Source organism: Ambystoma mexicanum, chromosome 4q (genome assembly GCF_040938575.1).
Source record: "Ambystoma mexicanum isolate Mex_15411 chromosome 4q, UKY_AmexF1_1, whole genome shotgun sequence".
NCBI lineage: Eukaryota > Metazoa > Chordata > Amphibia > Caudata > Ambystomatidae > Ambystoma > Ambystoma mexicanum.
The window spans coordinates 1,140,248,094-1,140,275,844 of NC_090928.1; the positions used below are offsets into that span (position 1 = coordinate 1,140,248,094).

General features: G+C 50.4%; 1 protein-coding gene across 3 annotated transcripts in view; it reads right to left on the reverse strand.

Annotated features, from left to right (window-relative positions):
* Window positions 1–27,751, reverse strand: part of BABAM2 (BRISC and BRCA1 A complex member 2) — a 1,270,030-nt gene that overhangs the window by 327,717 nt on the left and 914,562 nt on the right. For all 3 annotated transcript variants that reach the window (XM_069608726.1, XM_069608725.1, XM_069608724.1), the window contains one exon: window positions 4,111–4,210. In XM_069608726.1, the coding sequence (XP_069464827.1) occupies window positions 4,111–4,210 (100 nt within the window). The remainder of the gene's footprint in view (window positions 1–4,110; window positions 4,211–27,751) is intronic.

Below are 27,751 nucleotides of genomic sequence, written 5' to 3' on the forward strand. Positions count from 1 at the left end.
TTGTCACCGGGGGACTTCCCCATAGTCGCCGGGACGGACGACCTTCCGAGGCCGGGGACGTGCGTTCGGCTGTCTTTCGACGCCTTTGTGCCCTCGCCGTCCGAAAGTCCGGCGTCGCTGCCGTCGCTGAAGGTACCCTCCGCCTCCATAGCTGCTAGCTTGGCGTGGTGGGCCCAACGCTTGGTGGAGCGGTCCTTAAGAGTTTTGGGCTTAAACCTACTACAGGCCCTGCAACCCGCCTCGGGGTGGTCTCTGGGCAGGCAAAGGTTGCACGTAGCGTGCTTATCTACCCAAGGGTATTTCTTATTACACTTGGGGCAAAACTGAAAGGGCGTACCCTCCATACCCGCCTGTGGGCAGCGGGCAAGTGTGTGTAGGTAAGAAGGTGTCTATATGATTATATACCTATATATATATATATATATATATATATACCCGAGTGTGGAAGTGTACCACCCCCCACTCTCCCTACTTGTAGGGCCGAGGCCAGCGGCCCAGGCCCGAGCCGAGGCGGAAGCCTCAAGGCCCAATCCGTCGGGTATTCGACGTTGATCTCTTCGCCGGTTCGGCGTCGAGATGTTGATCGACGAAAGGTTGCAAAACGGGGCAAATTAGAATTAGTTTTGAGTGAAAATATGGCAAAGCCAGGGAACTCCGATGAAGTGCTTCCGACCAGAATGGCGGAAAAAAACAATCTGGGGACCCTAGACGCGTGAGGGATCATGGGTACAGTGGACGTCACACTAGGGATAGTATTACTGGCACGCCCTGTGTCGACGCCCATTTTCGACTTTCGAAAAACAAACTGTAATACTCCGCAGCTTCCACTAGATGTCGGCCTATGCATAGCATGTGATCTAAGCAGATTCCTCAAGCCTCAGAAATATATATATATATATATATATATATATATATATATATATATATATATATATATATATATATATATATATGCATCTATAACTACTTTATCAAAACACTGTATAGGCAATCAAACAAGAGCAGATGCAAGTGGGACAGGTGTCTTTGTATTTGCAGTACTGCCACCTGTACACCCAACTCCAACAACATGTACTGCTGCATAACATATGCAAAGCTTGTGAATCCAAGCAGATTCAGAAGCTCCAGAAGGGAATGTTACTTGTCCAGTAATAGTCTTTCTGGTGCTTGCATCTATTTAGAATTACATATGGGCACCAAACTGCCTGCTGTTAGGTGCACGTGAGAGCAAAATGAAGGCAACAATTCTTCAAAACTATACATGCAACACTCTCACTATATTTAATGGAAGACAATCCTCACAGTGAATTTTGTACATAATGTTTTGAAGCTAGAACTAGAGCCTTCCCTGCCTTGGACATACCCAAACCACCTACTGTAATCCCTCACACAGCTAAGGAGAATAAAGCTAGGGAGAATAAAAGTCTTCTAGCCCATAACCTTTGCAAAATCACATTTCCCCTTTTGGGTCCTTTCAAGAACTAAATACAGAAATCCATCATGAAGAGACAGGTTTTGAATTGACTCCTAAGGAGTGCCAAGCTCAGCCCCACATTCGCACAGTGCAGTAAGAGTCTTGCTCCTCTTTTGATACACTGGATGGCTACGCAAACGGCACACAACAGTCAGGGGAGTACACCCTTCCCACTGGTACCAATATCACCTTCCGAAAACAAATCTGCAGTGCTTTCTTGGCCAAGCTTACCCTCGGGTGAATTTGGCATTTAAACTCCCTTAAAGGGAACAATCACTTTAACTATAGTAGTGATGTAAACTACGATATATTTAAAGTGAGTCAGTAGTGTGATGGACTTCGTTTATATGTGGTAAATATTTAATGTAGGAGGAGTGTATTTCCAGTTAAGTTCTACTTTTTCTCAGTGTGTATTCTGTGAAATGTGCTTTTTACATGTAGAGGTGAGTTTTTTGCATGTGGAGGTGATATATGTGTATAAGAGCTATGTGTGTGTGTGTGTGTGTGTGTGTCTGTGTGGTGCACATGGTGCTATTTGGTTTGGTATTTGATGGGTTGTGTGGAAGAACTATGGGCATAATCTGTGCTCACCACCCGCACTCACAAATCATCATCAAAATGCACCCTGCCCATAAGCCCCACAATTAAGTTTTGCTTTTCCGAGTGTTGAAATGTGTGTGCTCCACATAGAGGTATGCATCACGCAAGAATGTAACTTTGGTGTCTGTAGACAACCTAATGCAAGAAAGACCATTCTTTTTACATTAAAATGTAATTGACAGTTCACCAACTTTGACACGTCCATGTACGTGGTCAATTGTGATGGAGGAAAATGTGCTCTCGTTTTCCTATGTAAAGTGTCCTGCAGGCCTCAAAATGTGCAATCACCAGTAGCCATTGGCTGTTATGTTACCTTGCCTACACTATTACCAGTGCAGCACAGAAACTGCCACCATCAAGGTGATAACCGATGCCCTTCAAATCCTCGGTGATGACCATCCTTGCCTCCTGGATCTCCTTGCACTCTTCACAGGATTCCATACAGTAGACCACCACTGACAATCTACCACACCACGAATGGTGATCAGCAAGATCATCCTGAACGGTCTTGAATCCTGTCTTGCTAACCGCCACTAGTTTGTACATATGGATTCCTCCAGATCACCAACTCCCCCCCCATCACGTGTGGAGTCCTGAAAGTCTCCATCCTCTCGTGATTGTCAGTCTTTACATGGAACAGCTTGAAAAGCCGCCTCTCACCACAAAACATCCACACATTTGCTGGCGACATGTAGCTCTATCTCGAGATATCCTTCATCGAAGACATCCACAGTCTCAAGGCCTGCTTCACATCTATCCAGTCCTGGAGGTCCAGTGCTTACCTGAAGCTCAACCCCGCCAAGACTGAATTCCTATTCCTGACCAAGAACAGCGAATAGCCTAACATCCAGACCTGGGTCTCTGCTACGCACCTCGAATGCTTCACACCCCAGCTGGCCACCTGCGGCAAGCACCTTCAGTTCAAAATCTACAGACACCTTTCCTTCAAAAAGCCCAAAGCAAGGAAGACACAAACGGCTTGGTACCAAATTTCTCTCCTGTGGAAAATGAAGCCCTTCATCCCAGAAAACAACATCAAAACTGCTGTTGAAGCGCTGGTCCTCTCCAGGCTGGATAGTGGCACTGCCCTTTTGGAAGGCCGTCCGGTGATTAACCTGGCATCCAGCAGATGTGTCCCGCATGCTACAGCACCCCTCATCAAAGGACTCCACAAATTCAATCATAACACCAGACCCTGATTGAACTGCGCTGGCTCCCGCAGCAAGTCTGTATCATCTGCAAATCCTGCTGCATCATCTTCAAGGATGTCACCCTGAAGTCCCCAAGCTACTTGGCTGAGAAACTCAGCATCTCTGTAAGCCTATGATCCACCAGAAGTAAGGACATGTGCAGATTTTACTGTGATTGGGCAGGAAGGAGAGTACCAGAAGAAATGTGCTCTCTGTCTATGCCCCTTAGACTCTAGAACCTTCTCCCCATCAACAGACTCACCCTCTCTCTTCTATAGTTCAGGAAGTAGCTCAAGACTTTCTTCTTCAAGGAATGGCTCCTCCCAAACACAAGGGGCCGAACACCCTCCACTCCTCATCCTGCCTGAGACTGGGTGATCTGCTGCCCACTGTTTTCTCCCCTGATTGCTTGTAGATCCCTTGCTGCCAAATTGCCCACCCTCCCCGTCCCCGTTGTAGGCTGCTCGCTCACTTGTTTCTCTGTTTCCCTCACCGTGTCATTCCTCCTATGATTGTAAAGCGCTGCATTGCTTCCCAAAGCTTGTTCTGCACTCAATAATAACACCATAATCTATTCATAGCTATAAACCTATCTTTATCTCCATCGAGCTATGCATCTATAGCAATCCATCTCCCATCTGTAGATATAATCTCGTGTCTGTATAACTTCCTTCCCATAAGTAGATGGGAGGAAGAAAATACATTTAACGGCGCAAAGAAAAAGAAAACAGTCAAGCATTTGGTGACAAATGGGTGGAGATTTTGCATTGTAAAAAGATAAACTGGGCGATCCTTCAAGATATGTTTGCAAAGTCAACCGTCATGGTACTGTAATGGGCCACTTACCTTGTTGGTTATTAACTGGCAGACCTGGGGAACGTAGTCAATGAGGCATCCGCCACTGGGGATGGTGGGAATATGGAGCGCAGTGGCCCCTCCCAGAGCGCTGCAAAGAATGTAAATGCATCATCAGTAAATATTCTCCTGGGACCTCTGCCATTCTAATCCCCAGAACCAATGAAGAGATCGGGACATTTACCAGGACACACCATACATTTTACACGGGTGTGACTCCTTACGAATAAAACAAACAAGCCCACAGTGCCACAGCAGCACATGAAATAAAAAGGGTTGCAAAACATCACAGCACAAGCAATCCCAGAACCAAGAGATGAGATTGGCTTCATTGGAGCTGCAATAAAACAGGTCCCAACATTTCACTGGCTGGTCTTTCAACAACCAATGTAGATGTGACTAAACATGTTTGCATTCTTAATGGCCTTTAAAGAATGGACAGGTTAGTTACCTGAATATGGATGTGTGTAAACATGTTTTATAGCATCCCACATTTTAAAGATCACAGGCAGGTAAGTACAGTTGCTAATCGCTGTTCCCAACATTTCACTTCCTTCGCTTGTTGGACTAGAACAGTCCATTCAAGAGCTTCAAGAGCCTGCCTTTCCTTTAGCAGAACGAGTCCTGATCCCTGGAATTTCACACCATGTGTGTCTACAACATCATACTGGGAACAGTCTATTGAGAACCCCCAATTCTGACTTCCCTCCACTGGCTTCCTACGGAACTTCAATTCATCTCCAACAGAGCATGTCTCGGGTTACATTTTTATTTGGTTTTGTAAACAAGATCAACCAATCCAAAATTGGGCCTCGTTACAAGTTTGGCGGAAAATCTGCTGATTTGCTGCCAAAATGGACTGCCCTTACCACCACTCGGATTACGAGATGTGGCACGGTTGTATTAATTCCCAATTTTTGTAATCCATTGGACCCCATGTGGAATTTTGGGAATTATGAGCTGTAATTCTGCTGCCGCAATTCCGATGATTCTTGGCAGCAAGTTGGACGGTTTACCTCCAGCTTAGTGCCGGAGGTGCATTCTCAACCGTAACGCCAACACGCGGAATACTGCTGTATGATAATGTAACGGTGGAGTTGCGGTAACGGAATTACTGCCATTGTTTCTTTGCATCATCATACTCCTAATGCCACCCAATATCTTTTAACAGATCAGAGAGGCAACAATGCACAGAAATACAAACACGTGCATTGGGCACTAAATTGACATTCATCTATGAAAACATAGCAACAGCTGATTAAGACTGGCAGGTTATGGGGAAGCGAGGGGGAAGGGCCGGTAGATGCCAAGGTATCATGATGGTAAGCACTGTGGAAAAATACTGCATTACAAGGATATCGAATTCATACACATGAAATCATGCAAGGGCGCATCTCAAGGGGGATTTCTCAATCTCACTGAGTAGGCTCACTGCATTGCACACAAACTGTTTATTTCTGATATTTATCCATAAAACTGGTACTGAGTTAAAAGCATAACAACAATGCATAAATAAACCAATAAACATATGTAATTCCGGCCATTGGGTATCAACAGACAACCATATTTAAACTGGAACTGCAACAAGGGTTTATTTGGCATTGGTGCACAGGTTGAGGCATAAACAACAAACTGGGTGGAGGAAGGGAAATAAAAAGTCTCTGAAATGTTCATCCGCGCACCCCTACTGGTAGCCTCTTCCTAATCCAGTCTCTCTATGCTGGTAGGGTTTTGGCTGCTGTGGTCTTTCTTTGGTGCAGGTTAAAAGGGGTTCCCAAACCCTATTTAGGGAACTCCAGGTAGTTGTTTCTGTGCAGTTTCTCAAGGAGAGAGCGCCAGCTCAGGCTGGGCTGGCAGCCACCTGGGGAACCTCTCCACCCTACTGGAGTTCACAAGCTTGCCATGATTCTGCCCACCACCTCTCTACGATAAGCTCCCTCCTCGTTCCGCCTCTTGCCTCTACTGTCTGCCTAGGGCCAGTCAGGCCCTGTCGTATCTCCTGTTGCTGTCTAGGAACCTGGCTTTTCGTTAGGCCTTCCCCTACTGGATAGCTCTCCTAGTGTCGCCACTGACTCAGAGTCGTCCTTCTTCGGATATCTTTTAATTGTCTCTTTTTCTACCTTGTTCTGCCTTCTGACCCCCTTGTCCTGTCTCTCAAGCTCCTTCCATCTCCTGATCTTCTACTCCTCTTCTATTTCTCTCGTCAGTTCCTGTACAAGCTCTTTACCTCTTTATTCAAGTTTGCCTGTCTTTCTCAACGACTGGTTATCCCCCTCCCCGCCTCCTCGTCCTCCACAGGCTCTGTCTCTTCTTCACTTCTCTGAGCCACACCCTCTTCCTGCCTATATTGGATCTCTTGTTTTATTTCAAGTTTTGGCCTCTCCTACAACCTCTTTGTGACTCTCTTACTTCCACACCACCACCTGAACACTCCCCTCCGACAGCCCTCAATGTACTCTCCTGTATCCTTTCTTCAACCACCAACCCTAGCAAATTTGCTATCCATTCCACTAGGTCTCCAATCTCCTCCTGCTGCTTTTTCCCAACCCCCTCCTTGAACATGCCAACCTCCTCTAGCAACCTTCTTACCTCCTCCTTGACTTCACCAATCTCCTTCTAAAATTCCCCAACCTCGTCCTAAAAACAAATCTTCAATTCCATCCTTCATATCTTTCCCACCAACCTCCTGACACACCACCCTGTCACCAAGCCAAGTGTACTCCACAGAGGACACAACTCATGGTTCTGGTTTAAAAAGTATTGACTCCAGACTATGAATAAGGTTGCGCAACGTAAACATAGGGTTCAGAATGGTATAACAAAGTCTTCTTGCTTGAAAGGGTTTTAACGCAAAAGTCTCTCCACGTCTTTTCCCCGATGTCACTCACAGTCTCTTAGACACAATTCCGCATGATTCACTGAAATCCTCATCCCCGGTGGGCCTCCTCCTGCGGGCACGGTTTTGGTAGTGTCTCACTGCTCTTGAAACTCCAAGCTGTGCTGCAATAAGGTCCACAGCATCTCCCACAAATGAGGTCATCCAGGGGTCCCTTGTTGTAGCTCAGATCCTTCTATAGTTCCGTGTGTCAGGAGCCCAATCATTTTCCCCAAATCCACATCACGTTCTTCCTTGTCAAACCAACACTCACTTGTGCCTGTGTCTAGGTCTCAAATGTGTCCCTCTGGCTATCTGTGAGCTGGCCTCCTAGCCATTCCGACAAATGATTGCTCCTTCTCTCTACTTGAAGACAGTGGGTAGAGTGGCATTGTTCTCACTGTCTGTTACTGGACCTGTACCTTGAGGGCCATGTTGAAACTCTGCAACACACACACATTTTGCGCAGGAGGGCTGTGGAGCCTGTGGTGAAAAGGCCAGGCCTGACTTGAATTGATAATCTACGCATTCCCCTCATACCCAGATGATTCCTGTGGATCCACATATACGTGGGCTGCAGCCGTTGACTCCCTCCTGGAGGGAGGCATCATTTAAAGAGCCAGAGTACATCCAATGTAGTAGTCCCCTGGCCCAGGTAGTTGTAGGGGGGCCTGCTCATACCACCCCCAGAGCCCATATTACATAGCAGGTGGTGGGGTCCAGCCCCGGAATGTCCCACACACACCTATAGGGCCAAGCAGGGGTCGTCGCCAAACCTGCAAGTTGAAAGCCAATCACTTAGAGGCGAATTTCTGTAGGTTTTCTTCCATTTGTTTTTAACATGGGGATCAACACAGCTGAGATAGTTCGACATGTGGAGTATTCCCAATGTTCTAAACAGTTTTCCAACATATTTCAGCCATGGTAAGCAAGAGGGCCCTGGAACAGCTGGGGCATCACACAATGCACCCCTACATTCACCAGGTTCTGGAGAATTCCACACCCTGGCCCAATAAACAAGTAGCTCAGGTTCATTAGTACAAGAAATGGCTAAGATTGCAAATTCAAGGCAAAGGAGAACATCTTACGTGTTGCATTGTCTTTAGTTTCCAAACCCTTGCTATTGCAAAATGCTCAAATCTCAGCCCCATATGATGCTTCTGGGACTGTCTGGGACCGGTGCAGCTCCAGCGCAGAGTAGACTGCTTGGCCTCTACACCATCGTGCAACACATGCACCTAGCTCGGGTCAGGGTGCTTTTCTCCATCTGTGCACGCTGTGAGGGATCCTCCTACAGTCACACCTCGAAGTCATCAAACCTGTTGCCAACCTCAACCCTTTCACCTGAAATCTCTTCCCTCACTCTCATCACATGACATCACTGTCTCCATGCGTTGGCCCCTAACTGGAACCCCCAGGGATACGGGACTGGCGGGGCGTACCTGCTTCATTCCTGGCAGAGTGTGGCTCTAAATAGTGGGACCACATATGATGACCCTCCCTGAGTGGGGCGAGGGCAAACAGAAAGTGCAGCTAGGGAGAGGGCTAAGTTCCCTGGGGTTCTGCACCCCACTCTGGCAAGACATTCCGCAGTTATGTCCATGTATTCCTTTGGTAATTTCTGATCTGTAGATCACGAAGTGGCCTGCAGGGGCAGCGCGACTCCATGTTCAGGCGGGTAGTGTAGTCATGCAAACGTGAATGTTATGAGAGCTTGCCGGTGCATATTCTGGTGGACCCTGGATCACTTCAAAGTTTGACTACTTAGGGTTTTTTTGGTTCTTCCTTTATAAGGTTATCTGTCAGACTCCCATTTGGCTGCAGAGCCTGGTCTTAGAATTATGCTGAACGGAAGCGAACACTATGCATTGCGGGATGGGCGGTGCCTGATGACAGGAGGCAACCGTGGATGCGATTATCCAAAGAAGTGGCACTTCGGATCCTATAGAAGAGCAAGCAGTGAACAGAGGCTGCTGGCCACAGGGAAGAAGTTGTATTTCATGACTGCAAACAGAGAACCTCCTGTCCTCTTTCTAAAAATAAAAAAAACCCAGATGCATTAAACATCAGGCAGCATCTTTGCGAAGGCCCTTATCGAGCCCATCCAGCAATCCTCAGGTGCAGGGGTTCAATTCTGTTACTATGATCGTGTACTGTGTTGAATTAAGGGGACATGAATAAACTTTTACGTCATTTCAGGAAGATGCACGGTCGCATCCTACATTTACTGAAGATGCATTTTAATTTGCTTTGGACGTGGAACATTGCCTGTTGCAACTCCATGATGCCTCATCGAAGTAAGCGGAATTAAACTTCTCAATATGCAGATGGTGAGGATACCGTGGCTCACCGTTAACCAATGGGAAAAAGAAACCTTGATAGCTGGTCTCATTCCTAAACCTGTAATCTGAGCCAGTGGCTTGATCTTATTCGTGCAGCGTTAAAAGTGCCACAATTGAGCATTCTGTGTTGTTGCCTTTTCTTATTACTTTACATTAATATCGTTGTGTTTGCTATGCTAGCACAGAAAAGGGCCTGGATGAGTGCGCCAGCTGGCAGACAGCAGAGACAGGGTTAAAGAAACTGGTATGGTAATTCACTCCCTTGCGGCACTGCCTCCCAATGTAAAGAACCTCAAGGTCAAGAGCATGTGGCCTGCAACAGTTTTAGTTCCTGAGGGTCGTTGGGTCGGCTCCTGAGGATCCTTTTCCTTCTGGTCCTATTGCTATCTGGCCCTTCGTCACCTGCTAGTTCCCTCAGCCGGGCCTCCGGGTGTCCGGCCTCATCTGCTTCCACTTGGCGAAAGCATCAACCCTGCCTGGTGCACCTCCGGCTGACCTTCAGGTGTTCTCTTCCACCACAGCATTTCCATGGCATGCCGTTTTGTCAATGTCACTTCCTCTCCTGTCCCGCTGCTTCTATTCCCACATTTTGCGGTTCTGCTTTGGGGGGCCTGCACACCTCTAGCATTCCACTGTCAGATTCCCTGCTTCCTGCGCCCTGAGGATTCCCTCCAGCCTATTTTCAGTCCCATGTGTACCTCCAGACTATATGATTAAGCACCTGATTCTGCTGCAGCCCCCCCCAGTAGGGTTTCCCACCGGATCACCCAACATAGGGAGACCCTCCAAATGAGATCATGCCAGGCTGCCCTTATCCAAGTTTACCGGGGAAAGGTTGGGTGCTTCAAGGTGACAGGGTATGACAGGGTAGGAAAGGACCTAATAATTGCCTAGTGTTTCCTTTATCCCGCGAATGTGACGCAAGACCTCGACTATCACCAGTCATCCCTACCTTCCACAAACCTAGACCTGAACAGCAGTGACCCCATCAAGCCAGACATCTTTCCTGGAGAATCCGGGGGAAAGTTGCACCCCCACTACCCTCTGGCCTTCATGTCACTGGTTCCCGTGGGAAGCCTTGTTATAACAATGATAACAATGCTCATTCTGTAGGTCTCGTGGCTGTTTGTTGGGGTGGACCCACGGGGTCAGGGATGGGGCTGCCCCAGGTCGCCGTTGCTTTAAAGATGCAGGATCACTGGCTCCTGGGACAGATTATCTAACATTTGCACAAGTTCTAAAAAGTGAACAAATGCTTTGATAATACAAAAAATGAGCAAACCAGTTCTATCACAATCCATGTTATCTAACAAACGTTTGCATGAGCCCAAAAATGAATCAGACTGTTTTTCGTACAAGGTTTGTTGCATAACGAAAATCAAAAAGGTGATCACTACATTTCTCTTCATTTTTCGCCGCAAATGAAGCTAATAAAACAACCTGCTCCAAATTTGCCCTGGTGAAAACATGTTTTGCTCTATTCTGTATTATCTAAACAGCAACATTGGTGCCACATACGTTTACTCCACTTTTTGGCACAAGGGCAACACTTTGAGAATGTGGTCCCTGGCCTTTCCCGGGCTCCTACACTAACTTTCATACTCGGACCATAAGAGCTCTGCCGCCGTTTGTCTTTTTGTGCTTTGCATTTCAAGCACAAAGAAATAAACAGGGTGGGTCACGGTCTGGCACTGAGGTCCGTCATATACGTTATTTACATGTTTACTTGTTCTCAGCAAAACATTTTCAAGTGGAAGGCTACTAGTGTTAGATGGCTACAGGCACAGCAGTGAGTGGGAAATAGGCAGTTGGGAGTGGGTTTTGTCCGTGGAAGCACCCCAACAAATATTTGTACCAGCTAGTGCTGGACAGGATGTGGGCAAATGCCCAAACTTCACCAAGTGTGTGATGACAGGGAAATCATTAAATCTCAGTATGTCTCATTACACGGTAGGCGGTGGACCCAGGTGCTGCTAGCACCTTGGTCCATGCCGGTAAAATACCGGCACCGCCTTGGAGGAAAGGGAAATTACCGCCCTATTCCAAGGTTGGTGGGGCGGTAATTCCCCCTTCCCCCATTGCCCCATTGCCCTTCCCATTCCCATTTTTGCCCCATAGGGCTCTATGGGAATGGGGAAGGCGCTAATTACGGTGCTGAAAATTGCGGTACCGTAATTAGCACCCTGGTCCCTTTGCGGGTTGGTTTTTAACGCCTGCTAAACAGCAGGCGTTAAAGTACCAACCCGCAAAGGGACCTCGAAGTAAGGCAGTAAGGATTTACCGGTACCGGTGCCCTTACCGGTAAACCCTTACCGCACTACGTGTAATGAGGCCCAGTGTGTCTTATACAACAAATTGGGAGTCCTTAAAAGAGATTAATTTCACAGATACTCAACTTTAAAAAAAACTCACTTCTAGTTTACTATAGTATAGCACGACACTGACAAAGCCAACAATTACGGGCTGTGAAGAATTACTTTTATCTGTGTTGCACCACATAAAGAAACATCGACTCTTTCCAAATATGTGTGTGGCTCTGAAGATCCTGGTAACAATTCCATCTGCCGTTGGTGACTGAAATAGGACCTTCAGCTTTCATTGCTGATTTAAACTTATTCATGATATTTAATGGATAAAGAGACTCCATTGGCTCCTTTAATATGTTTAATTGCATGCAACAAGATCGAAAAAAGAGATTACACGTGTGAGAGGTCTGAAATGAAAGCCGGACACAAAGTTAATCATGGTCTTAAGATAGGAAGTTTTATTAAAACAAAAATTGGTTGGGAAAACACCTCTCTGGTCCTATTCTAAAGAGGAACGTCCCAACCTAAAAACTAAAAAATAAGGATCTGTCTGTGTCAGGATGTCAGTAACTGAAAAGCCAGCCTTGTGTCCAAAGAACAAGTTACTTACCAACTGGATGTTTCTCCAACGTATTCCACATATTTGACATGTAATGTCCACAGCTGTGCACTTCGGAAACTTTTTCGGCAGAAGGCGTCCTGCGTCGATGACGTCGGGTCGATGTCCCTCGAAGGCATCCATCAAGGGCGACATCACCGGATGTTATAAATAGGATGCACGGCGCCCGTAGCCTCAGTTTATGTTTTTTCCTCCATAACATGTGGCACCAATGCTTGCTGGACTGCACATAGCCTTGCGCAACGTAAGCTGAAATCGCATAGGAAATTCTCCAGAGGGGCAGGCTGGGAGGGCGATGTGGAATACGTTGGAGGAACATCCAGTCGAAAGAACGTTACCAGTTGGTAAGTTACTTATTCTTCGAAATGGATTGTGTCCTCCAACGTATTCCACATCTTTGACAGACTCCCAAAGCAGTACCAGAAAATGGAGGAGGGAAAAGATTTTAAAGTACCCAATCAGATGGCAGAATAAAGAACCGCCTTACCAAAGGCCATATCATGACCATGGATGGTATCCAGGGAGTAATGTTTAACAAAGGTGTGGATAGAAGCCCATGTGGCTGCATCTTAAATATTCCTTATAGGAACTGCCCGCTGCAGGGCCGTGGAAGTAGCCACGCACCTAGTGGAATGAGCTTGCAACCCTTCAGGAGGGTCCTTGCCCGTCAAACGGTAACATTCAGTAATGGTGAGGATAATCCACCCATACCCCACAAAAAGTTGATCGTCCACTCTGACCCTGGACATCCTAGAAATATAAAAGCTCAGAGCTCACCTAGGGTCTAACCTATGGAGTCGCTCCTCTGCCTTACCAGGATGAGGAGGAGGATAGAACGAAGGAAGAACCACTTTCTGGCTCAAATAAAATTCTGACACTACCTTAGGCAGAAAGGAAGGACGTACCGTCAGTACAACCCGAACCTTGTGGAACACATTAAAGGGCAGCTTAGATGAAAGTGTCTGCAGTTCACTCACTCTGCGAGCGGAAGTCACCGCAACCAAGAACACGGTCTTGAAAGACAATAACCTCAAAGGACAAGAGTGCAAAGGTTCAAACGGAGCACCCATGAGAAATTTCAAAACCAAATTCAGATCCCATTCTGGCACCTGGAAAGGAGACAGCAGGAATACATTAGTGAGTCCTTTAAGGAATTGAGAAATCAAAGGAATCTTAAAGTAAGAACATTCTTCTGACGAGAGCTTGAAGATAGACAGCATCGCCAGGTAACCTTTAATGGTACCCACTTGAAGGCCCCTGTGGGCCAAAGAAAGCAAAAAAGACAAAACCATCGGAATGGAACACTGAAAAGGATCAACATTTTGTCCTCTGCACCAGTCGCATAACTTACGGCAACGGTACAGGGATGTAGTTGCTGGCTGCCTGACCGAAATCAAGACCTCCATCATGTCATCCAGGAGGTCCCAATCCTTACACCTCAACCTTTGAAGGTTGAGAGTCCTGACCTTTGGATGGAGAACCTGACCCCCCCCCCTCGTGCGAGAGCAGATCCTCATGGTAGGGAAGACGGCATGGAGGGCAGATGGACATTTCTAGAAGGTCCGGGTACCACGTTCTTCTGGCCCAATCCGGAGCAATGATGATCATGTGGGATCTGAACCTCTGCAACCTCCTTAGCACTTGAGGAATGACAGGGACTGGAGGAAACGCGTATAGAAGTGTGAATTACCAATCCACTACGAACGAGTCTCCTAAGGCCCCTCTCGGAGGAAATTACCTCGAGCAAAATCTCTCGCACTTCCTGTTGGCACTGGTGGTGAAGAGATCCACTTGTGGGGTTCCCCAAGGGTGAAGATCTCCAGAAGGACTTCCTGAGCCAACTCCCACTCATGAGAGACCGTGCTCTGCCTGCTCAGAGTGTCTGCCGCTGCATTTTCCTCTCTGGCCAGATGAACTGCCGAGAGTGAAATCCCCTGCTGGATTGCCCAGAACCAGAGCTGCATTGCCTCTCTGCGCAACGGGAGTGATCCTAGCCCCCTTTTTTGTTGAGGTAATACATGGCCACTCTGTAGTCCGTCATTATCAGGACACTCTTCCCCTGTACAGACAGCAGAAAAGCCTTCAGGGCCAGCTTGATGGCCCTCAGCTCTAACAGGTTGATGTGGAGTTTGGACTCCGACGGAGACCAACGACCGCTGGCGGTCAAGTCCTCGGCATGAGCCCCATCCTGCGAGGAAAGCATCCATCATTACAGTCACCTCCGCCCATGGTTGCCGAAACGGCTCCCCCTTCATCAGGTTCCCCTCGTTGGCCCACCACAGCAGATCATGTGAGACCGAGAGTGGAATCTGAACGGGATCCAACATCTTGCCTGCAAACTGCGACCACTGCATCTTGAGAACCCATTGCAGAGATATCATCCGCAGTCTGGCCTCTGGCACCAGAAAAATGCAGGAGGCCGAGCAACCTTAAGAATTCGAAAGCCGGGAGACTAGGCATGTTGAAACTTGTCCACCATCTGCACAATGTGATGACCCCTGACCTTAGGAGGCAAGCACTTCCCCCAAGGATGTGTCCAGCACAGCTCTGATGTACTGGAGCTGCTGGGAAGGTGTCAGATGCGACTTCTTGAAATTGATGGAGAAGACCAGCTTGTGGAGGGAGTGGCAGGTGACACCGAGGTGATCCAATGCTTGTTTGGGAGAACGCGCATCGATCAGCCAGTCATCCAGGTAGGGGTAGACGTGAATCCCCCCCCTCGCCTGAGATACGCTGCCACCACTACCATCAGCTTGGTGAAGACCCTCGGGCGGAGGTCAATCCGAATGGCAAGACCTGAAACTGAAAGTGCAAACCAATTACTTTCTGTGCTTGGGATGAATCGGCACATGAAAGTAAGCGTCCTTTAGGTCCAGAGACACCAACCAATCCTGAAGTTGAAGGGCCTGGAGGACTTGAGAAAGAGTGACCATCTTGAACTTGTCCTTCCTGAGAAGTTTGTCAACCAATGCAAATCCAGGATGGGTCTCAATCCCCCGTCTTTCTTTGGAATCAAAAAATATGGTGAATACCAACCCTTGTTCCTCTTCGCCACAGGCACCAGTTCTATAGCACCTTTCTCCAGCAGGGTTAGGATTTCCTGCACAAGGAGCGGATCTGGAAGCTTCAAAGAGATTCCCCGGTGGATTGTCATGAGGCCGCTTTAGAAAGGGAAGGCAGTAGCTGTGGGCTATCGTGTCCAAAACCCACGCATCTGAAGAAATGGCTCGCCATTCTTCGAGATGCTGAGACAGTGTGCCCCCAACCAGCGAACAATGGGACATGGCCTCATGCTTGTTTAGGAGCGGCTGCAGCAGCGCCTGAAGGCAAAGAGGCAGCTGCCTGAGCGGTTTTGGCACCTCTATTTCCCAAACACCATGGGTACTTTTACTTTGACCCCTTTTGACTGGCGGCTCCTCTCGTTCTACCAAAGGAGGAGTAGCAACGAAAAAAAACTGACCTCCACTGCTGGCCCCTAGGACAAAAAAAACGGAGGTTGACGCACTGCAGCGCTCAAAGATTTTGCCGCAGCTTTTGAGGTCTGAAACCTCTCAAGGCTCTCGTTAGCTTTGCTGCCAAACAAATGGGCGCCATCAAAGGGTATGTTCAAAAGACGGGCTTGCACATCCGGAGCAAAACCAGACTTCTGTGACCACGCAAACCTGTGTATAACGGTGCTCGCAGCCATGGACCGGCTAACACTGTCGGCCATGTCCAAACCCGACTGAAGGGATTCACACATGGCATCCTTGTCATCCTGCACGAGAGCAAGGAACCCTCCCTTACTTCCCCTTCGGTAACATGCTCAGCCGCTAGAGAAACAGTTCCACAGAGTATGTGAAAACCTTGCTATTGCACAAGTGGAGTTGGCCGATTTCAATGCCATACTCCCCTCAGAAAATACCTTGCGAGCCCAACCATCGAAGAGTTTGTCGTCCCTATCAGGAGGGATGATAGGGTATGGTGCCTGCCTCGAGTTGGCCGTAGCTGCCTGAACCACCAACCTCTCGGGAGTGGGGTGAGTGGCTAAGTAGCTGGGGTTGCTAACGGAAGGGCAGTACTTCATTGTCAACGATTTGTTAACAGCCGGAAGAGATTCCGGTGACTGCCAAGCAGCCGCCACCCTATACTGTAAAGTGAGATGAAAAGTAACACCGGGTCAGAGGACGGACCTTGATCTAAAATGTCTGTTAGATCATCTTGTACAAAATCTTCAGGAGGACTGGACCAGCCCAGATACACCGTGACCCTAGCTATGAGCCTCCTGTATGACGACTCAGCATGAGCCCGAGGCTCAGGCCTGCCAAATTCAACTTCCGGAGAAATGTCCAAACCACTGGCATTGTGAAGAGTTTGACTCAACTCCTCCAAGGGACTGTTCCCCGTAAAAAGACAGGCGCCACATCAGGCTCAACAGGGTCCATCTCAAAATCAGACCTTTCCTCCTCCTCATCTCATATATGTCATCCAGAGGGAGGTAAAAGCCCTGCCTCGGGACAGAAGAGGGTCTGGAGTCCACCACAGGCCTCACAGACTTAGACGTAGCCTTCCTCGGAGGATCCACAGTATCAGGATCTCCAGTGGGAAATTCCGGGCAAAAAGCCCTGAAGGCGCCGAAGGCTTCGACGGCAAGAGCGTCAACGCCTTTGGCGTCGAGCGCGCTGATGGCTTTGGCGACGACGTCAGTGCCGACGGCTGGTACGAAGGCAAAGCTTCAACGTCGGTATCTGACAGACACAGCGCCGACGGTGTCCACACCGACCTCGAGCCCTTAGCAGGTTTCTGCGGTCTCGATGGGGACGAGGACCGAGACCTGGAAGCACATCTCCTGCGACCATCCTGAGCCTTGTCTGAACGGGACCTCAAAGGTTGCCGATGAGACTTGCGTCGAGGACCCGAGCCCGAAGGCGTGCGAGCCACGGTATGAGACTGTTCCTTGCTGGCTTCATCAAAAGGCACGGACTGAACTGTGCCCTGCGATTGAAAAATTGCCAACATCTGTTTCCTAGAGGCAGCACATTCCTCTGCAGTCGAGGACTTCGTTGGGCATGCCATTTTCCTCGCGGCACCATGCTCCGAGGAGGATGGGGAAAGCGACGGGTGACGACGCTTCCGAGAATGCCGGGACGAGGAAGACGAATGCCGGGAACCACTCCGGGACCGGAATCCCCGGGCCTCTTCCCAACGTGGAGAATCGCCTCTCGAGTTGTCGTTGGACACCCCCTTGGACGTCTTAGATTTTCGGGACTTACTGGGTTTAGAACCCCTACCTACCTGAAGCTTCCACTTACGCTCCTGTAAGGCCTTGGCAGTCAGCGACTGGCATTTGGAACAGTCGTCGGTGTCGTGACTCTCGCCCAAGCACCACAAACAAATGCAATACGGTTCGGTGATCGACATTTTAGACTTGCCGTCCCGGCAAATCTTGAAGCCAGACCGCAGAGTCGGAGGGGTCGAAAAAGAAGACATCTTTACAATGAAGTACACGAGGTGCGCCGAGTTCTCAAAGCAAACACGTTTGCGGAAAAAACGGAACTGAGGCTACGGGCGCCGTGTATCCTATCTATAACATCCAGTGATGTCGCCCTCAACGGAGGCCTTCGAGGGACATCGACACAACGTCATCGACGCAGGACGCCATCTGCCGAAAATGTTTCCGAAGTGCACAGCTGTGGACATTACATGTCAAAGATGTGGAATACGTTGGAGGACACAATCCATTCGAAATGGCCTATCCTGAGCCTCAAAAATAACTGAAGGGTGCAAGTTTAACTTGATGTTGGCAAATGTGTTCAAAACAAAAAAGTATAAGAATAACTCCAACGAGAATGTTCTCCAAGGTAAAGACCATTGGATCCAGAGGGTGATCCCTTTCCCCTGGATTCTTGAACAAGATGTCTCTTTAGCTAACAGTTCCTGTTTTGTCTTCACTCGACTCAAAGTTCTTGTTCAAGCAGAGAGTTCTGTAATAGTATTTCTGTAGAATCTCTTATAACTTTGCAGATCACCTGGTACACTCTGTATACAATGGCCAGGAATCTTTATACAATTTCAGCTGCCTGGTGTACTTGTCTGCCAGGACTCTTCTTTAGGGTTTCTCAGATTCTGTGGTATATTCCCCTGCCAGGAATCTTGATACAATTTCAGCTGCCTGGTGTACTCGCCTGCCAGTACTTCTTCGGCGTCAGTTATACCATGACAGCATGTACCGTGAGGTGCTTGGTATATCTGTCTAATTTAACATTTACTCAAACTTCTCCCCACATTGGCATCTCGTGCATCAATACTTGATTGGGATTTGCTTTTATTCTTTGCCTTGTCTTCATTCAAACATTGGGTGCTGAATTTGTACTGTGCCTTGACCAGTTTGGAATGTGCAGAATTTCTTACAGTGTCCTGCGTGGCTCTGCGGTCACATGCCAGCTTTCCTTCTACGCTTAGGTTGGAGAATGCTGTTGCGTAGAGCAGCCCAGCCTCCAGGAGCTCCAGCACGGCTCCCGGTGTCTCCACAGCCCTTCCTGCTCACACGAAGCATTTCTCCTCCTGTCCTAGTGGTCTTTTCCGTTTTGCCAGTGCCCTCTGTGTGCCTCGCGTTCGTGAGCCTCAGCATGGGTGGCAACATCTCCTCCATCACCGCTCGCTCCAATACTGCGGTTGCCATCTTTAAATGCCCCGCGCACTGAAGACTTGAAAAAATAACTTGTTGTTTTACTTCGAGCTACTGTCACTTTGCACAAACTCCCTTGTCCTTCTCCTTGTCTCAGTACCTGGATGGTTATGGGAGTTGTAGTCCATGATTGTCTTTGGATTTTTAACTCTCAGATGGTTTTTCTCATGGATATCACATATAGACACATCAGAAACAAAAAGGTGTGAGTTGTGTGTGTTTGGGTCCTGACCAGAATGACAACAGGCCATTAAGAACTCCGCTATTAGAGGGTCTTCCTCATGGGAAAGGGGGAAATACTGTGACTCATCCAATGAAGTCATAGCATCTTCCCGGTAGTTGTCTCCTCCCATGTGATCCTCCCTCATATAACCGCCCCCATGGTCAGGATCAGGTAGCAGGTGCCATCCCCTGGCCACATGGGAGGAGGTCAAAGCCGGGGAATCTGTGATGACTCCATTGGATTCATGACACATGGCACCAATAAATACTTTTGCAGCAGCAACATTTAGTAGAGTTTGCTTTATTCAGGCAATGACAATGTATATATCATAATGAAAGTGAATTATAGGTTGCCATACAGTTGTAAATGTTGCTGTATTAAGTACTTTAAATAGAAGAAAATAAAACCAGCTTTAGCTTTTAGCACAATGACATAGCAATGGGTTTGTAATGTTGGGGGCATTCTGGGGTCGCACATTGGAACTATATTACCTAGAAACCGATCTGCTCTGCAGCCTGCATCATGGTATACCATATGTGCGCCAACAATGGGCATCCATTTAATTTTTAATCCAGAGCCCCTTTTGCAGCTGAGGTTGATGCCTATGGTAGATGCTGGTAATACCTGCCTAATAGCTGCATCTGGTGGGAACTCAATTACCTCTGTTCATAGAATTTGAGATGGTTTAGGGCCATCCTACTCTCTTCACCACAGAGACCAGCGCTGGGGCCGAAGGACATGAATACTGGTCCCATCCCTCTGCCAACAGCCCTGCATCATCTCTATATCCACACGTCATAGCTCCCCCTGTGAAACATCCCCACAGATTGAATGAACCCCGTGACAAGAGATTCCAGAGATAATAATCCGCAAGGGGACTAGTAAAACACAACTCAAGTGTGAAGGAAAGTTTGGGATGTATTTAAGACCCTTGTCGCCAGTATTAAAGAAACAGTAGCCGTCCTGGTGAGTAACTCCTTTATTTCAGTCAATCCGTAGACAGCATTTACTTACAGGCGCATGCCTCGTTGGGTCAGCACAGGCTTTACTTTTGGGGTCTTTGCACTGTCCTTAGGAAACAATAACTTCTAAAGATGAGAGGATGGGAGAATGACTGGAGTCCCCGGCCTTAAAATGTAATTATCCCTCAGAAGGAGAACACAGAGTCTGGCTCTCCCTTGAATCTTGGGAATGAGACCCAAGATGACGCCCGTTACAGATTTGGCATTCTGGACTGAGATCCTGTGGAGCTGGGAGCACTGAGGCACTGTGCAACCATCTGCATCAGCAAGGAACAAGTTACTTACCTGTAACTGTTGTTCTCCAGCATGGGTCTGGCATGGATTCACATGCTCATGAATATTCCCCGTCGTCAGGCTGGGAATCCTCGGTAAAGAAAAAAACCAGTATCAGTTTCGTTTCTGATCTGTCTTTCGTAGTAGCAACCAATCACTGATCTCTGCGTCAACCTGACCACAGCCAATGACTGCCCTCTAACTAAGCCCCGCCTCTGGCAGCCATCTTCAGATTTGGTAGCACGTGAAGTGGCAGTATGACCAAGTGAAGAGCCCCAGAGGGGTAGGCGGGAGGGTTCGCATGTGAATCCATGCCAGACCCATGCTGGAGAACAACAGTTACAGGTAAGTAACTTGTTCCTTCTCCAGCATGGGGTCTGGCATGGATTCACATGCTCATGAATAAAGAATACATAGCAGTACACACATGCACAACCATGGGAGGTGGCAAAGGCTCAACATTAAGCATCACATCAAACTCAACATTAAGCAAATCTTACCTCCTCACGAGGCTCACCTTAAGCGGACAGATTGCGCAGCACTGCTTGGCCGACCCTGGACTCCTCCCTGGAATCCCGATCGACGCAGTAGAATTTCGTGAAGGTGTGCGTCGACCTCCACGTAGCAGCCCTGCAGATGTCCAACAAGGGCACACCAGATAGGAACGCCGTGGTAGCTGCGATCGCTCTGGTGGAATGGGCTCTCAGACGGCCAGGCAGGGGTCGGTTTGCCAACCGATGACAGTACATGATACAGCCGGAGAGCCATCTCGAAATGGAAGCCTTCGAGAGAGCCTTCCCCTGATTGACAGGTCCAAAGTTCACAAAGAGTTGTGACGTCTTGCGAAAACCCTTTGTGCGGTCCACGTAGAACTTCAGCGCTCTAGCCACATCCAGCGAGTGCAAAGTCCTCTCGGTCGGCGACGAAGGCGACGGGAAGAAAACAGGCAATACCAAGGGTTCGTTGAGGTGGAAGTCCGACGGCACCTTGGGCATGAAGGAGGGGTGCGTCCTGAGCACTACCCTCGTGTCGTGAAAAGTCAAGTACGGGGCCTTGCAGGAAAGGGCCTGGATCTCTCCCACCCGTCGTGCGGAGGTGATGGCCACAAGAAACGCTGTTTTCCACGACAAGAACTTCAACGGGGCCGAGTGCAGAGGCTCGAACTGAGGTCCCATGAGCTTGGTCAGCACCACGTTGAGCTCCCACGCCGGGGCCGGAGCCTTCACTGGCGGGAACGATCTGAACAGTCCCTTCATGAACTCTTTCACCAGACGATGAGACCACAAGGACGTCCGCCCCGTGGTTCTGGTGTATCGGGAGATTGCAGCAAGATGAATCTTGATGGACGCATGCGCCAGTCCAGCATTGGCCAGCGTCAGTAGGTACGGCAGTACTTGGGGAGCCGTAATCCGCAGATGGTCAATCTTCTGTGCGTGGCACCAGACAGAGAACCTCTTCCATTTGTATCCGTAGCATTTAAGAGTTGAGGATGCCCTGGCCTTTGCAAGAACCTCTCTGCAGTCGGCCGGTATGTCGTATCCTCCAAACTCTAACGCTGCAGGAGCCAGGCCTGCAAGTTCAGCGACTTCGGGTTGTGATGGAGGATGGCGCCTCCTTCCCTGGAGAGCAGGTCCGCGTCCACTGGCAGCTTGATTGACGGGGACACTGACAAATCCAGAAGGTCCGGGAACCATATCTGCCTCGGCCACGCAGGTGCGACGAGGATCATCCTGCACCGGGACCTCTTGAGCTGGTTGATGAGCCGGACCAGCAATGGCAATGGAGGAAACGCGTATAGGAACAGGCCCTCCCAGGGGAACGAGAAAGCATCGCCCATGCTCCTCGGCTGGGGAAACCTGCTGGCGAACCTCCGGCACTTGGAGTTCGTCGCCGTCGCGAACAGATCGATCTGGGGTGTGCCCCACCGTCGGAAGAGGCGATCCACTAGATCCTGTCGTAGTTCCCACTCGTGGCACGAGCGCAGCTCCCTGCTGAGTGAGTCAGCGATGGTGTTTTTTATCCCTGCCAGATGAAACGGCACCAGAAACATCCTTTGGGCGACGGCCCAATGCCACAGATCCTGCGCCTCCCTGGACAGGGCTGGGGACCTGGTTCCGCCCTGTTTCCTGATGTAGAACATGGTGGTGGTGTTGTCGGTGAAGATCCTCACCACCTTGCCCTTGAGGGACAGAAGGAAGGACCTGAGGGCCCAAAACACTGCACGGAGCTCCAGGACGTTGATATGGAGGGCCTTCTCCGTCGGGAGCCAAAGGCCTCTCGCATGCAGATTCTCGGTGTGCGCTCCCCACCCTTCCAGGGAGGCATCCGTGGTCACTGTCTCCTGGTGGCCGGGGGTCTGGAAGTCCATGCCCGCCGTCAGATGTGCGCGGGTGCCCCACCACCGGATCGCTCGTCGGAAACTCTCGTCGAGTGTGATCCTCTCCTCGAAGCTGCCCGTCGTCTGGATCCAGCGCGCGTCCAGGAACGCCTGCAACGGGCGCATCCGGAGCCTGCACAGGGGGATGGGGTAAATGCAAGAAGACATCATTCCGAGGAGGGACTTGATGGACCTCACTCTGGCCGCGTCCGCAACCAGCATCCGCTGCACCTTGCCCAGAATGGCCCTCGTCCTTTCCTCCGACGGGGAGGCCAGAAGCGACACTGTGTCGAGCTTCGCTCCCAGAAACAGTGCGTCTTGCGCGGGCACCAGGTGGGACTTGGCGTAGTTTACGGAGAATCCCAGGTCCGTGAGAAGTTGGATGGTCCTTGCCGTGTGCTCCACGGCGAGCTCCCTCGTCTTGGCTCGGATGAGCCAGTCATCCAGGTAGGGGTAGACGTGGATCCCCTCTCGGCGCAGCTGCGCCGCCACCGGTGCGAGGCACTTGGTGAACACCCTGGGTGCCGACCTTAGTCCGAAGGGAAGGGCTCTGAACTGATAGTGACGCCCTTGGACCACGAACCTGAGAAACTTTCGGTGTCCCTTTAGGATGGGAATATGGAAGTAGGCATCCTCCAAATCCAACGACGACAGGAAATCGCCCTCCTCCAGCTGACCCAGGACGTGTTGGAGGGTGACCATCCGGAACTTCTGTGCCTTGATGAATTTGTTCAGTCGTCGTAGGTCCAGGATGGGACGCCATCCTCCCGTCTTCTTCTTCACGAGGAAGTATCTTGAGTAAACTCCGGAGCCCCGAAGCCTCTTTGGGACGAGCTCAATGACGCCCTTCCTGAGCATCGCCTTTACCTCCAAGAGAAGTTGAGGGACGTGAAGTTCTTTCCTGGCCACAGGGGGGATGCGCGGCCACCTTCTTTGAAACTCGAGCGCGTGTCCCTGGGCTAGGGCATCCAGCACCCAACGGTCGGTGGAGATGGACTCCCACACGCTGACTAAGCTCCCCAGCCGGCCTCCCACCGGGGTGCTTCGGTGGGGGCCCGACCCCACAGCCGGTTCAGTCCTGCTTCGACGAGGCTTTGCCGCCTTGACCTCCTTGGCGACGACGGCGGGGTCCGCCTGACTTGCCTCGTCCCCTGTAAGCTTCCTGCGACGACGAACGGGCCGCTTGACGGTAGGTGGAAAATCCGCCGCCGGAACCTTTGGAGGCACCCTTGCCTCCGCCGCTCCGAAAGGGCGGCCGCCGTTGCTGGAGAACCCCAAGAGCCCGGGCCGTCTCCGTGTCTGCTTTGATGGCTTGAAGGGAATCGTCCACTGTTTTCCCAAACAAGTTGTTCCCATCGAACGGCATGTCCAAGACTCTGGTCTGCACGTCTTGACGGAAGTCAGTAGCCTTGAGCCATCCACGCCGCCTAAGGCACACGCCGTTGCCCAACTGGCGAAATCCAGTGACGGCGATGTCCGTCGCAATCGTAATGGCGTGGTCCGACGCCACCTCACCTTCCTGCAAGATCTCTAGGGCATCCGCCCTCTTGTCGTCCGGTAGGAAGTCTAGCAGGGGGGCCAGTTTGTACCACAGCTCCCTGTCGTAGCGGGCTACGATAGCCAAGGCGTTGGCCGCCTTAATCGTCGTCGCTGCAGACGAGATGACCCTGCGTCCCATCGTATCCAATTTCTTTCCCTCACCGTCCGGCGGGGAAGTCGACGTGGCCGCCGCACCCCCCCCCCGCTTTCTTCCTGGCCGCCGCAGAGACGACGGAGTCCGGGGTCGGCTGTGCCCAAAGGCACAAGGGGGCCGCGTCCGGGACCCGGTACTTCTTCTCGTACCGATCCCTTCTAGCCAGCGTCGTGGATGGGTTCTTGAGGAGGGCGAGGCCCTCATCCCAAATATCGTCCAGTAGAGGCACGGAGAGGACCGTCTTCCTCTTGGCCTCGCGCCGTTGATAAAGGAAACCTTCCTTCTTCTTCTCCTCCGGGCAGAGCTGGAAGAGCTCGGATGCCCTGGCGATCATGGAGTGAAACGATCCAATCTCGTCGGGCGGGGAAGCCCGGGTGGGAGGTGACGACGGCAGATCCTCGTCGTAAACCTCGTCGTCCGTACCCGTCGCGGCCGTGTCAGTCCCCGTATCATCCCCACGAGTCGTGGACGGGGAGGAGGGCTGAACAGGGCGCGATGGCTGAAACGGAGGTGGAGGGTGAATACTTCTTCTCTTAGGGGGAGGGCTCCCAGAAGGGCCTGGCTCCGGGTCCCCCGTCGGGAGCGGTTCCTCCGCTGGTGGTTACGGCAGTCTCGTCCTCATCTCCGAGCATAAGGACTGTATAGCCAACAAAATGGCCGCCGAGTTGTCTTGCGGCGCTGGTTGAGGGGAGTCCGACGGCGGTCAGGGGCCCCGTCGGCACCCTCGACGATATCGTCGTCTCCTACGTCGGGATCCCTCCCGACGGGCTGGTCTTCTTCCATGCCAACGCCGTGGCTTAAGACCTCGATCAGCTCTTCCTCAGAGGTTGAGGCCGAATCCACGACGACCTCCTGCCCCCCCCCTTTTTCTTCTCCGTCGGAGGTTTCACGGGGGTCCTGTCGATGGGCATAAAAGAGGACCCCCTCCGCGGTGGCAGGGAGACTCTGAGCCCCGAGGTCGCCACCACTGGTGTAGCCTCCACAGGCTGAGCCAGGGCCGCCGTGACTGTCTCGATAGAGGCCTTGGCCGGATGGATTAAGGCTTTCACCACCTTAGGTGCGCTCACCGCCTTCTCCTTGGGGGGGGGGGGACACTGCCTCGCTCTCCCTCCGATGGGGCCTTCGAGCTCGACCGGGGCCTCTCCAGGAGCTTTGCCGGGTGCTCGGCCTTCCTCTTACCCGAACCAGAGCGTTGGCTCGTGGTTGATGGTGCCCGGGAGGATGCGCCCTGCCTGGCGCCCGTAGAGCCCGACCGTTCGGCGCTCCCGGTGCTAGCGGACTCGCGGTGCTTGGCCTTGTGTTGGACCCCCGTCGCCGGGGCATCCTCAAAGGTCTTAGAAGACCGCTCAGATTTCTTCCTCTTCTTCTCGCCTGACGGGCTCTTCCCTTCCAGCCAGTTGGCGAGACGTTGATGGCGGTCCTTCATGGTCCGCTCCGACATATTGCCGCAAAACGCACAGTCCTTCTCCACGTGCGTCTTGTCCTCATTTAGGCAGTAAAGACAAAAGGAGTGTTCGTCCTCCTTAAAGACATTCTGAAGCTGGCATCCAGGGCAGACCCTGAACAGCTTTCTGGGCGTCGAGGTTCCCTTCTCCTGGGCCATGTCCGAGATGGGCCTGAGAAACTTCTGGAGTCCTCCAAAAGCGTAGCTCGACGAAATCTTCACCCTTGAGGGGCGTAGACGAATTCGACACGGGTCCCCGTTGATCGGATGAAGAATCGGTGGAGCTTGAGGCTCTTTTTGACCGAAAAAAATCGAAGTTTTTGAGAAAAAACGTGAAAAAATAGCACTAACGCTCGAGAGCAATAGCACGAGGATCCCAACACTTGAACGTGCGGTAAAAATCTGAAGATGGCTGCCAGAGGCGGGGCTTAGGTAGAGGGCAGTCATTGGCTGTGGTCAGTATGACGCAGAGATCAGTGATTGGTTGCTACTACGAAAGACAGATCAGAAACGAAACTGATACTGGTTTTTTCTTTACCGAGGATTCCCAGCCTGACGACGGGGAATATTCATGAGCATGTGAATCCATGCCAGACCCCATGCTGGAGAAACACTGGTTCCCAGCTATGGTTCAACATACTGTGATGGGAGAGCAGGTGTTTTCGGAGTAAAGTTGGAGCAGGAATGTGCACTTTGTATCCCTGGGACACAGTGGGGTCCTGGCAAAGGAGACGGTTGTGACAAAAGCAACCTTGGAGGATCATCTCCCTTTGATGCTCAGGTAGCTCATGGTGATGAATCTGAAGCCTAACACTGACTTGCTGGGACTGAAACAGGGTGCCTGGTACAAATGCAAGAGTTGGGTTGCACTCTGCTCAATGGTGACCATCATTGAGAGGAATGAGGAACCTCTTATACACACTCAACTGGCCTTGGGTGGCTGATGATCAAGTGTTGAGTATGAGGGAGAAGTAAAGAGAGCCACCCTTGTAAGGACCCCTTGATAAACCAAGGGCAGGCAAAAATGTTGGCCTCCATAATGACATGGAGAGTGACCACCAAAGGATGTTACGGGTGGACAGGATGAACAGAGTACATCAGGATGTTTGGATTTCTGCATACAGATCCTGAAGCCTCTTTCGCCGATGGAGACATACATGGACCGTTACAAAATGGCCACTGTGTTGTAATGTACGTTACACACACACAGCATGTACGCTTCGTACAATGATGACCCATCCTACTGGGTCAGTCCGGAAGATAAGGGAACCCGGCATGTTGTAACACTCTGCTAACCGTCCGACCAGACATTCCCTTGCAATAAGTTGCTCTTGTCTGATCCAGTTACCCGTTTCCATTTCACTTTCTGTTCTTGTTGCCCTTCCACTGCCCTTCTTTGCCCTTGCCTGTTCATTACTTCTCCTGTTGTCAATCCTTGTTCAATCTTCCTGCTGGCTCCTTCCTACAGTCATGTGCTCTTCTGGCAGTCATCTTCTCGGATTCTGCCTAGAGTTGGTCTTGTGGAATCCGTTTGTAGAGCAGCAGCTGAATGCCTCTGCAGGAAGTCTCCTCCCCTACCTCCTGTATGTTGGAAGCCTGAGGTTTTGCCATGCTTGACCCCAGCAGTTGTGACCATACCAGGGAGAATATTCTAAAGAAGGTACCCTCTGAGAAAACCCTATTAAATGTATTCCTGAAGAGACGACAATTTGAGGGAGGAAATCCCCAAAGGAATATGAAAAAGAGCGAAAGAGGCGCTGGTGACGTCACAAGAGACGAACATGACGCACT